The sequence below is a fragment of the Melozone crissalis genome, unplaced genomic scaffold (genome assembly GCF_028551555.1).
Source record: "Melozone crissalis strain CALT ecotype California unplaced genomic scaffold, PUWL_Pcris_2 ptg000005l_1, whole genome shotgun sequence".
Taxonomy (NCBI): domain Eukaryota; kingdom Metazoa; phylum Chordata; class Aves; order Passeriformes; family Passerellidae; genus Melozone; species Melozone crissalis.
In genome coordinates this window covers 17,851,630-17,864,800 of record NW_026535783.1, presented here as the reverse complement: position 1 = coordinate 17,864,800, position 13,171 = coordinate 17,851,630, and the positions used below count along the sequence as shown (strand labels likewise).

Genomic DNA, 13,171 nt, shown 5'->3' with positions numbered 1-13,171 from the left:
ATAAATAATAATAATTATTATTATACCATAATCTGGTATAAAGGAAGAGCAAGAACTCAAGTTAAAGAGTTCTTGCTCTTCCTTTATACCAGATTATGGTATAAAGGAAGAGCAAGAAAAATTAATATCATTGTACCAGTTTTGAAGACCACTCTGGAAGTAAGTATAAAGAACCACAAGGTTTAGTTAAGCCAGATGACTTAAAGGCTCTTATAGAACTTTGCAATGACCCAGGACATGTCCAGTTATGTAAGGCATCATTAAAAATACTTGTGCTGGGGCACCCTCACTTGCAGGAAGAACTCCAACACATTCATACTCTTTTCTGTGAATGACAAAGAGTGTTCAAGTATTATTGGAAGTAAAGGAACCAATTGTTAAATAAGCCTGCCTTTCTGCAGAAAAAGACAAAAGGTGTTATTGGCTTATTCTTTAAATTCTTAAACAAACTGGAATGTTCTAATAATTCTGATAAACTTTTTGCTCTCTAGTAGATGTGTTTAGAATGGAAACAGCTAGACTTTAGAATGGAATCTAGACTTTTTTTTTTTTTTGCTTATTTAGAATGGTCAGCTGGAGTGTGTTCGGTGGATGGTGAGCGAAACAGAAGCTATTGCAGAACTCAGTTGCTCGAAAGACCACCCAAGCCTTATTCATTATGCAGGTTGCTATGGCCAGGTATGACTTTCTTTTTCCTTTTCAAATAGATTACTTAGATGCTTGTACAAGAATTTGAATTAAAGTATGTATGTCATTTTGTGGCTTTTAATTAAGGTGTTCTGAATTAGTTGAAGTATAGCAAAATATTTCCTAACTTAACCTGCATAATTTTTTCAGCATTTTCCCCTGTAAAGTTGTTTGTTTGTTTGTTTGTTTGATTGTTGTTTGGGCTTTGTTTTTTGTTCTTTTGTTTTGTTTTATAAGGTTTGAATAATGGCAAGAAGAAGACTAGCTGGTGCATATTAGGTCAACCAGTAAATCCTAAGAATGTCTACAGAAATTAGCTGTTGTATAGAGGACTCATAGGATACATCAGAAGAGCAACAAAATTTGGAATTTAAGAATTCATTGTATTGGTAGTGAAGTATGGTGAAACTTGAACATCATCTGTCTAGCTTTAGCCACTTTAGTTGAAAACTACATACAAAAGTAGGTAGTAGATCTTGTAGATTCACAGAATATCTGTAGTGCGGCGAGGGTGTATCTGGCCTGGGATGGTCAGTGTCCGACTAGCAGAGACACCCTGCTGCAATTCAGTGCGAGCACCCCTTGGCGTCTGAGGGCCTCGGGCTGTGCTCGCACTACGGACCGGTCTCACCGCCAATGCAACTGGAAAGAAGGAGCTGGACTCTCGGGGGGGTTAAGTCTGGTTTAATGAACGATCCAAGATGACATCCAAGAGGCCCCAGGGAAGGATTCGAAGGAAAAACCCCAAGGAGTGGCCCAGAACTGGGGGTGAAACGAGGTTATAAAGGGGGTGGGCGTACAAAGGAGGGGTTTACATTGAACCAATCAGGAAGGGTGGAGGGATGAACTTAACATAACAGACATAGAGGGGAAACCAATAAATACAAAGTAAAGGAGGGGCCCCGGGACCACAGCCAACCACAACCCCCAGAGAGGAGGAGATTCTGGAAAGTTGGGAGGAGTGGGGGGTGATTGACTGGGCCCAGGGAGGAGAGAAAGTCTACAAATAAGGGAATAAAGGGGGAGGAGGAATTATATAACTTAACTGACAATTTGTACCAATGGCGGGAAAATTGGGGAGGGCAGAACCATTTGCAAACATAGGGGGGAACAATACAAAATGGGGGAGCTATACAATAAAATTAACAAACACATTACTACACTGTATATTCACAGAATATTCTGATTCAGAAGGTACCCACAAGGGTCATCTAGTCCAGCTCTTAAATAAATGGCCCATATAGGGCTTGATCCCATAAGCTTGCTGTTATTAGTACCATGCTCTAACCAGCTGAGCTAATTGTAAATCAATCCTGTTTCACATCTAACTTGTCTATTAATATTACAATGAGACAGCACAGAAGGACAGCATTCTACTGCTTTGCTAATATCCAAAGGAACATATATGCCACTTACTTACACTACATTCTCTTCCCACTATGTCTGTTTTCTCCTAAGTAGATCTTGCAATAACCCATCTTCAAGGGACCTTCTCCAGGATCTACTTTGAAAGAAATAGTGATCCGTTATTCTTCTCTACCTTCTTTGGCAGATGGATCGTTTTATCGCACAGTTTCTTTGACAGACATTTAAGATAAATCATGGAATCACAGAATCACAGTCTGCTTTGGGTTGGGTCCTTAAAGATCGTCCAGTTCCAACTCCCCAGACATTGGCACAGACACCAAACCTTTCTGATTTTGCGCTAATGCTTTTTACTCTTCTTAAGAGACAGCAAACAAAATATAACCACTAAGAAAATCAGCCTTTGCTGTGTGTGGTTGTCTCATTAAATGCCGTAGAATTATTGTGGCATATTTCTGCTGCTAACTGCTTCCGTTCAAGCATGAATTTACTGTAAGGGTAGGGAAGGAGAGGAGGCAGGTTTGGGCAGCTATGGAGCTGGGAGTCTACTTTTTTTCCTGCTGTTTCCATAGGCACAGAAGTGCCCTTGTTTTCATGCTGTGCAAAGATCTCCTTTTTTCCGCACTTTCCTACTATACAGATGTTACTGGTGTGAGACAGGACCCTGCTGGATATATGGATTGCTGGTGCTAGCAAGCTTGCTGTAAACTCAACACTGAGGCTAGAGAATATGTGAGCCAGATCAGAACTGGAATAGAGAAAAGAGTGCTTTCTACTAGGAAGAAAAAGTTTGGAAGAGAAAGTTGCATGTGAACTTAAATTCATATCTTCACTTGATTAATCTGATTTTGTCCTCATCTCTAAAGATATTTATATAAACTAAAGCCAATGAAGTTTTGGAGTTTTTTCAGTGAACTATGCTATCTACTGCCAGAAACAGATCTGGCACACTTTATCTAGATTCTTTTCAAAGCAGAACGGAAGCTCTAGCACTTAAGAAACACCAGCCACAGTCAGCCACCCATGAAATTTGAAAAGGTGATATATAAATTGCTGCCAAATTTTCTTAGTTAACTGAATGCCAAGCAAAGTTCATATGTAATGGTGCTTATCTTTTTTTTTATAATCCATAAACAACCTTCAAACGTGAGGGAATATTGAGGCTGAAGGGGTGCCAGACTATCTTACCCAACTGTGTTAAGAAAAAAAAAACCTTTGAGAAATTTAAATGCTTACTTGGCGCTGTCCTGGAAGCTTTAATTTATTTTACCATTACTTACACGAGAGATAATCTGTGTAAACACTGGTCTTGGCAGAATTACAAGAGTAATATTTTTACAAGGAAGACCTGTTATTGAATCCTTACTAAGAGAGTCAGTCCATCCATTGTTTCTCCAGGCATTAGACATGCACGCCATGTTTTTCTTCAAGAATTATAATTTAGAATGGGCAGCAGAAGGGAGTTCATAGCAAAGTTCCTATGTTAAAGGTCATCAAACTACAGTCATGGCCTGCCTCCAAGGACATGTCAACAACATTTTATTTTTCCAGTGGGAGAGGGGACCGCATAAGTTAATCTGATTGAAGAGAACAAAAGCTCAAAGTCAACCTGTAGCCTGGTGAGCATAGCTCCTAGCAAGGGTTTCTTTAAGCATGAGAAACCATGATGGCTGGCCGAGCCTTTTCACACTGGGCATGAGTCATGAGTACAGGGCTGCTAGCTATGTCTGACCCGGTTCAGCAGTCACAGGAAGGCGGTGGTGCAGTCCTGGACGCACATCGTCCTGGTCCTGACTTAGAGCTTCATGGGGCTGGCATGTCGTTCCGTCAGGGATGTTGTGGTAATATGGACTGCACAGGTGTGTGCAGAGGGTGGGGAATGTCAAGGATTTGTGGTTTCTGAACTCTGGAGAATCTAGGGAGACTTTGGGCAACCAGCCTGAAGCATACCGGTGATCTAGAGGGGATCCTGTGCATGGCTTGATGGTGATACAGTTCTGGAGAGGACAGTGGGAAGGAGTGTGTGACATTCAGATATGCAGATAGCTAACAAAACACCTGTGTTTTACACCTCAGGATATTTGCCTTCCTGTCTAATGTCATTATTACAAAGGCAATGTGTTGTTTTCACACACTCCTCCTCCTCTGCTGTGAAGGGATACTGGGAAGACCAGCTTATTTAATTAATATCAAGTAATGGGTCTAGGATTAGCTGTAGAGTCAGTACTCTTCAGCATGCTAACCCTTCCCTTTGTAGGCCATGTAATCATTTAAGTGGTCCATGTTAGTTGTGCATCTGATGGAACCAAAGTCAGCAACCTGTCCCAAGTTTTCCTGAAATCTCCTTGTAGAGAGATTTGAATTATTATAGGTCTAGAATATGCCAGGGAGGTGTTAATAACTGCTAGAGCATAAGCATTGTAGGTCTTAAAAGTAACAGATATACTGAATAATTTATCAGTATTTATCAGTTCCTATTACTTCACAAAAAATGTGATTATTTTTCATTGCCTTCATCTGATGAATTTTCTTTCTATCTTTCCCTTGGTTCTGAATAAATTGAAGACTATAAATCCATTCCTGAAAACATTTTTCCTTTAAATATGTATTATGAGTGTTAATAAACTGAAATGTGGCTTATTTTGATATATGATGGTTTTGTTTTCCTTAGTTTTAAGTGAAAAAAATACTTGTTTTCTTGGTTTTTTTGATCAAGGATAAATTTGTTGAAACACAAACTGTTTGAGCAGAACTATGATGTTGTGCCTGTGATCACTTAGTGCACAGGTAGTCCTAAGTACAGATGATTGAATAGGGCCACCCAGCCACTTGATTTCCTCATTGATAAGATAAATGACTAGAAAGCATCATTTGCTCCATGCTGATTGTGATCATAAAATTACAGAACATGCTTAACATTCTGGTCCCTAATATGTTCCAAAGAAATATACGATTTCAAAGCTATAGTTGTCTTCCAATTCTGCAGATAAGTTTTGCTAAAATATTTTTCTTTTAATTATCAAAACATAGGAGCAATTCATAGGAGTACTATAATCCTTCTTACTTGCTGGCCAACACCACTGGCATATTGAGAAATGCTCAAAAGTATTTTTAAAGGGATATGTGATCTGTAGTCATCTCTCCATGCTGGCTGTCAGCTGTGTTGGGCATTCAGCCAAGGAGAAGTCAAAATACCTATGCCTTCACCCTGTAGTAAGAACAAAACTGCTGCTAAATTGAAGATATGAAGAAGATAAGCATCATACAGAGTAGCCCTCTGAAGCAGTAAGCAGAGACCCAGGCACGTTGAATGGGCAGAATCATCCTGGAGTAGCTCTAGAAGGGTCCTCTTCTTTTCATTGAGATTAAAATTTCTGTAGTACTTTTACACAAAAAATACAGGTTTATATTCAACCTTTTTAGACTTTTCTTTCTTAGTTTTTATTCTTTCTCTTTTCTACTAATTACTGGTCACAGTCCTATATGTGCTTTCAGTACTTTTTTATTTAGGTCTACTTGAGTTTTCCATATTTCTAATTTTGAGTGATTATGTATTTATGTGTCACTGAAGCTACTGAGGTGCTGCAGGTAAAGTCTGTGGATCAGCTTTTGCCTCAGCAACACTAGAATCCACAAAGCCCCCTTGAACTGAAGCTCTGAGCTGGTATAACATGATAGGTATCAACACAAGGTATTAAAAAATACACATTTAAATAAAAAAGTTTTATGCTACGAAGTAATTTAGTCTTTTCACCTTTTCAGACAGAAAAACTGAGAAAGTAGCTGTAGTTAGCTTTCGTGGACCCCACTTTTCTATACAATCTATAGATTTATTCTAGATTTTCAATATGTATCATATTCATTATGACAAAATGAAATTTAATCTGGAGTGGAAGTTGGAAGTTGGAATTGGAAGTTCCTAGAGAGAAGAATTTTTTTTTCAAATAAACTCCCTGGGGAAAATAAGAAGTCAAAAAGCTTAGTGCACATATGTAACTCTCCATTGTTAGAAAAGAATACCCAAATAAGTGTACACTGCACCTACATACACACACAAAAAAAGTTGATGTTGAAAAAAAAGTTTCTGCTTCAGTTTTGGCTTCCAGACCTTCAGTGACAAGTTTTTGCAGTCCAAGTCTCCCCCTCCTTCCCAACATGCAGGGCATACAAATGGCCCATGAGTCAATGTATTGAGTTCTTAGGGTAGCTCTATTTTCTGCTTTTAGTTGTGTTGCTTTGTCTTTAGCACAACCACACAGAGATGGGGAATGATTGTAGATTTGAAGAATCTAACTGCTGAGCTCTGTCATCTGAGCATAATCCTATTTTGATTTTCCAGAGAGGCTTTTGACCAAATTTCTCAACCTGATTTTTAGCTTTATATATGGGTTATTCTTCTTCAGGTTTCATCACCAACCCAGAGGCTCACACAATCTTCATGTACAATTTCTCAGAATGTGTTACAGTACTCGTATTTTTCCTATTATTTCTTTTTATAAAATAAAGTATTTCAGCTTTTTTCCTTGGAGGGGAAAAAAGAAACCCAAAACCCCTAAAAAGACAAACCAGAGTTCCATGATGCACTAAGCCTACAAAGTTAAGACTGAAAACAAGGAATTATTGGATAGTGTTAGTAATAGGTGACAGCACCAGTATTCCTTTTCATTATTGCTTATCTTTTGTGACATTTCTTTGCCCTTAGGAGAAAATCCTTCTGTGGCTTCTTCAGTTTATGCAAGAGCAAGGGATTTCGCTGGATGAAGTTGACCAGGATGGAAATACTGCTGTTCACATAGCTGCTCAACATGGCTATCTGGGATGCATACAGGTAGAGTGATAACTATAGCAGAAACCTCTAAACTTTAAGCTTGAATGACAAAAAAAAATTAGAAATCTCAGTGGGAAAAATTATTGATACATTAAAATATATCCAGAGGAAGAACTTTAAACCAGTAGGAGTCATACTGAAGTATGAGAAATATTAGGGAAAAGTAATATGAAGAAGAAATATGTAAGAAAAAGTAGGAGAAATACTGAAAATATCTGGGTTTTGATTCAATTCTCGAGTATGCTGTTGTAAGCCTAAACTAACTTGTATTGCAAGATGAAAGCATGATTATATTGTTTACATATAAGCGGCTAGTGTGTATGTTTTTGTGTTACAAAACAGGGCAGCAAGTGCAGATATGCATACTTTTCTCATTACTCTGATATTTTCCTTCTGTTTCTTTTTCCATTGAAAAAGGATCTTTGTAGCTATCCAGCTCAGGGGAAGTATGAAATATAGGTTTGTTGAACAATTTACATTTGAATAAACCATCCTTCTCAGACTTATCATCCTGGAATGAATCTGTGCTATATAATGAAGAGTGATGCTGACTTCTAACTAAGTTTCAGTAAATCATGTTGGCCACTGAAAACAATATAGTTCTGTTTATAGAGGTGCTAAAAATGGTAATTTGTCCAGCTGAGAAGGCTTACACATCTACAGTACTTACAGGAGCCAGAATAAACCAGTTTGGATACCTCCATCCAATACCTGTGTTCGGTGCAGATATACCAAAAAAGTCATGGAGTTGAACTGGATGGCTGGTCACAGAGTCATTGAACCATTGGACCACTAAGGCTGGAAAAGACTGCAAAGATCATCAAGTCTGACCAAACTAGCACCACCATCATGTTCACCATTAGAGCATGTCTTCAAATGCCACATCCACACCATTTTTTTTGTCCACTTCCAGGGACAATGACTCCACCTCTTCAATAGTCAGTCTGTTCCAGTGCTTAACAGCCCTTTCTGTGAAATTTTTTTTCCTAGTAACTGTTCCAAACTTCTCCTGGCACAACTTGTTGCTACTTCCTCTCATCCTGTTAACTTTTACCTGCGAGAAGAGGCCAATTCCTACATGTCTACAATCTCTCATCAGGTGATTGTAGAGAGCAGTGTCCCTCCTCAGTGTCCTTTTCTCCAGGCTAAACAACCCCAGCTCACTCAGCCTCACAGGGCTTTTGTCCCACACCCTTTCCCAGCTCTGCTGCCCTTCCCTGGATTTGCTCCAGCACCTCAATGTCCTTTTTGTTGTGAGGGGCCCAGAACTTGTCACAGGGCTTGAGGTGTGGCTTCACCAGTGCCAGTACAGGGGTATGGTCTCTGCCCTGGTCCTGTTGGCCACACTATGGACACACCAGGATGCCCTGCGCCTTCAAGTGCAGTTGAATCTCATCCAGTTGGCCTCAGCCCTTCGATCCAGTCTGTGCAGATCCCTCTGCAGAGCTTTCCTGCCCTCCAGCAGATCAACACTCCTGCCCAGCTTGATATGTCTGTGAATTTACTGATGATGCACTTGATCCCCTTGTCCATGTTGTTGATTACATTAAACAGGACTGGCCCCAACCCTGAGCCCTGGGGAACACCACCACTGACCAGCCGCAATGTGGAGGTAAATACACTCACCACTGCTCTCAGAGCTCTGCTATCCAGCCAGTTTTTCTCTCAGTGAACACCATAGGCAGCCACAGTCTCCAGGAGAATACTGTGGGAAACCATATCAAAGGCTTTGTTAAAATCCAGGTAAACACATCCACAACCTTTTCCTCATCCGTTAGGCAGATCACTTTGTCATAGAATGAGGTCAGGTTGGTCAAGCAGAACCTGCCTTTCGTAAACCCATGCTGTAGGTGAGATCCCCTGGTTGTCCTGTACTAGTTGCATGAGGATGGTCAAGATGATCTGCTCTATGAACCTGCCTGGCACTGAGATCAGGCTGACAGGCCTGTTCTTCCACGAATCCTTCCTTCTTCAAGCCCTTTTTATACATGGGTGCCAAGTTTGGCAGCTTCCAGTCACTGCGACCTCCCGGGTTGATCAGCACTTCTGGTAAATTATTGAAGGTGAAGCAACTAACGTTGTGTTAATTGCAGATGTATCCTCTGTCCATCAAATTTGCTAGAACCATTAGTCACAGGGGTACATTTCAGTGTTTGTGTTGTCGGCACTTTAAGCAAAAGCTTTTTGGAGAAGAAATAATAATAAAATTATTCCAGGAAATTGCAGAGAGATATTTGATAAATAAACAAGTCATTGCAGAAGAACAGATAAAAAAATAAATTATCTCTTGGCAAAAAGACAAGAAATAAAAATTAAAGTTATTAAGTCAAGTTAGGGAGGAAAACATGTCTAAGAAGGAGCAGTAATTCTCCAAGGACTCAGATATGTATCAGTAAACATGTTATTCCTGCAACCACACATGAACCAATCCACTCTTCAGGCCACTGCAAATACAGAACATTTGTATTACTCCAACTCTAAAAGAAATAGGAGAGTTAATTTTCATTAGCTAACCTCTCCAGAGAGCTAAGTATATTTGTGCACACTGTTATGTTGGATCTACAGCTGCAGAGCTGCTGCTGCTATTATTATTATTGTTGTTGTTGTTGTTGTTGTTATTATTATTATTATTATTAGTAGTAGTAGTAGTAGTGGTAGTAGTAGCAGTAGTAGTAGTAGTAGTAGAGTCTATTTATATATTTGGTCACCCAGAAGACATACTTCTGTAAAAGCCAGTTTGAGAGTATCACATAATAAAAAAAGAAAAACAGGTTGAGCTGAGTGAATAGACTTGAAAAGAAGACAGTCAAATAGATTTGGAGGACATGACCATCTCTGCATTTTCTTGCTGAGGGAACATGTCTTTTCTTAAAGACTTGAGGAATCCTGTAAAACCTCATATGAGAATAAAATAAACAAACCATCACATGCATGCTGAATCTGGTGGGTTTACTATTGTATTGTAGCCAATTGCTATGATCAGTTGGAAAAAATGGATAGAAGAAATGTTTATGATTTGTTGGTGAGGGGCACTGTTGTGGTTGAGGGTGTGTTAGGGTTCCTATGGAGTGTGTGTTTAAGGTAGCTATCTCAACAGTGCCTCATCAAGATGTGCAGTACATTTGAAGGAGAAATGGGTATGGATTACTTTGAACAGAGTGGTGACATCTGCAGGCTGTTTTCATGGATAAAACTAAACAAAGAAGAGACTAGCCGTGCTTTCCCTGTTAAGAACAAACCTTAATAAATGGCTTAGAATTTTGAAGATTATTTTATTTTAGGTAAATATGCAATTCAACAAGTGCTTTTTGTTGAAGTGAGGCCATGAGAAATAAGTTATGAAAATATCTAGTGGTGATAAAAATACGCAATGTCAGTAATATCACTTCACTAACACCTCACAGTCTTAAGTGTAGTTGATATTTTGGGCTGTGAAACAAAATAAGCTCTGTGCCCAGTAAGCTTGCATTCTAATTTAAAATAATGTACTGTGAGTAATCTGGTAAGAAGAAAGAAGTGATAAAGAAAGCAGAGAAATTATAGGCAGCAGCATAAAAAATGAAGAATCGCAGGCTGTCAGTGATTCTCTGGCCCGCTTACTCACTGTGTTTATGAGCATATGATGCTCCTATTATGTTTCAAACTATATGATTACTTTCTGCAAGGTCATAACTCTCCTTTGTTTTCTTTCTTGACAAATTAAGCCCAGCCTATTGGTATGAGATGCAGTGCAAGAGTTTGTGACTTTTCTTTCTGTATGGTTTTAGCAGATCAGGCAGACCACCCATTCCACTTCTCTCCCAGCAGATGCCAAGGTCTCTGTGTCTGCTGTTTGTGGTCAGCCAAGTCACTCCAGCCCTCAGTGGTTTACCAGCTCTGCTTGGATAAGTGAACCAAGAGCTCAGCCATGCAATTCCTCTTCTGCATGTGTATGCATAAAGTTAATGATGTTGTAGTTTCTGGCTATACGGGATCACAGGTTTTCTAGAGGGTGGTATCAATGCGTATCAAAGCATTGCTGAGAATATTTAGGTCCTATTTTACCTACTCCATCAATGCAAATAGTTCCTAATTCTGATTATCACAAACAGATCATAAAGAGGGAAGACTTGGTCTCAAATCTTGCTTCAGTTACTGAATGTCTTGAAGTCAGCCAGACAGACCTTTTTTGCACATAGAATGCTCTTTATTCTAGTCTCAGAATAACTCAAATGTCATGCTTACAACCTGGATAGTTCTCCAGCAGTAAGCTAAGGTTCTCTACTGTTGCCATGAGTAACAGTAGAGTTACTGTTCATCAGAGTGTAAGACCTTATTTTTCTTTTCAGATTAAAAGCTGACTCATATTTCAGTACGTCTTCAAAAGAAAATAGTGACTAACCAAGCAAGTACAAAGCAATGAGATTCTCTCAGCATTAAAAAGCCACAGTGACCTAACCCCCCCCCAAAAAAAATTCCAACTGGATTGATATAGTCATTGTACAGTTCTTTATGTGCAATAAGAAATTTGTGCCTATCTGACCTAAAGTATCTGCCCTGTCTTTCATATCTAAGCATTACTTACTAAGTTAAGGAGTCAGGACACTGAGACTTCCCTAAGGAGTGTTTTAAACATAGGGATTCTGCTGTGGTAGAAAATGGACAATTAAACAACAAAAGGAGTCAGCAAATACTGTAGCAAAGACATTACTAAAATGAGATTTTCAGGGTGTGTTACAATACCTTGCAGTGTGGAGATCCTAAGAAAAGACCTGGTAAGCTATGTAAGCTATTACAGTTCATCACTACCCAATCTAAACTGGCTAGCAATGTGTTCATTCTGCTGCTGCACTGGACCCAGGTGCCATCTAGAACAGGTGTCCTGTGTCTTCTTTTCTAGGTCTGCCATGTGTAAAGTTATCACAATGTTCTGTAATGCATAGATAGGTGCATCTGCAAAAGTTTGTTACTGTGATGCAGGAGAGAATCAATAGGTGGCCAAACAAAAGTCCTCTGTTTTTACTTGGTAGTCCCTGGTACTCACCTGTATGAATGCTACAAGTACATTAATGATGAAATGAATGCACATGAAAATGAATGAACAGAAAAAAAAATTCATTTGGTAGAACTTCAAGGGGAGAGGAAGGAAGAACATATAAAATATAGTCTCTTTATAGCTCTTTGGAACTGCAGCTCTCACTCTTCTATGTTACTGTTGCACCTGAGTGGTAGATTTTATTGGTATGTGGTTTGAATTCAAGCTGCAAACAGATTTGTCAGTGACTGAATTTTAAAAATTACTGGCTTAGACTAATGTTTTTCCAACATTTTATTCAGGAGTGCTTTTTGTCCAGCCATTCTTGTGCTGATCAGAAGTCACAGCAGAGATTTACACTTACAGATGTCATTGTTCCCTTTTATGTTTTTACAGACATTGGTTGAATATGGAGCAAATGTCACCATGCAAAACCATGTGGGAGAGAAACCCTCTCAAAGTGCTGAGCGGCATGGGCACACCATGTGTTCCCGCTACTTAGTTGTTGTGGAGACGTGTATGTCACTGGCCTCTCAGGTTGTCAAGCTGACTAAGCAGCTGAAGGAGTAAGTGTTTCATTGTTAGCAAGGGGGCTTATCTCAAAACAATACTCTAATTCGCCTTCAGTTTATTAGCAGTGTCTATTTTCTTCTTCTTATATGTGACATTTTAAAGGTGGATTTCTACCTTATTTCTCCACTCTTTCCTGCTCTCGAGTATTTGTCCCTTCACCTTTAGCACCTTAGTTTTTCAGTTGTTCTTTTTGTGGGAGTTTGCTGTGGACATACATGAAAAGAGTGGAAGCTAAAAAGGGTATGTATGAAGAAATCCAGTCCCTTTTCCCTTTGCATATCTGGCAATCACATCATTACAGATCATTGTTTCTGCTCATACAGAATGCTTTTATCTACAGGTTACAGTGCTGGGTGTTGATGTTGGGAGGAATAGTAGAGACAATAAATGCAAGGAATTTTTTTTGGTCTTGGAAAGTCACCAAAACTTACAATAGCTACTCAGGAAATATGTTCTGTTCTGTATTTCTTCATATGAACTGGTTTTAATATTTTGGTATGGTTTTTATTAAATATTCTGTAAAGAGCCTATTATTTTGAAACACAAACAATTTTAGTTGCTTGATTTAATTGTGGATACAGTTACTGTGGCTTAACATGTCAGTACCCTCATAAGACTCTTAGAAACCATCAGCACTGATGTGACATTGTTCCAGCACAGATATGTGATCAAGATGTCAGCTGTCACAGTCCATGAAAATGACT

The 13,171-nt window shown here is 39.1% G+C and overlaps 1 protein-coding gene across 3 annotated transcripts in view; it reads left to right on the top strand.

Moving 5' to 3' along the window:
- SNCAIP (synuclein alpha interacting protein) overlaps positions 1 to 13,171 on the top strand; it is an 89,116-nt gene that overhangs the window by 59,954 nt on the left and 15,991 nt on the right. For all 3 annotated transcript variants that reach the window (XM_054283814.1, XM_054283821.1, XM_054283828.1), the window contains exons 6-8: positions 565 to 678; positions 6,755 to 6,880; positions 12,291 to 12,460. In XM_054283814.1, the coding sequence (XP_054139789.1) occupies positions 565 to 678; positions 6,755 to 6,880; positions 12,291 to 12,460 (410 nt within the window). The remainder of the gene's footprint in view (positions 1 to 564; positions 679 to 6,754; positions 6,881 to 12,290; positions 12,461 to 13,171) is intronic.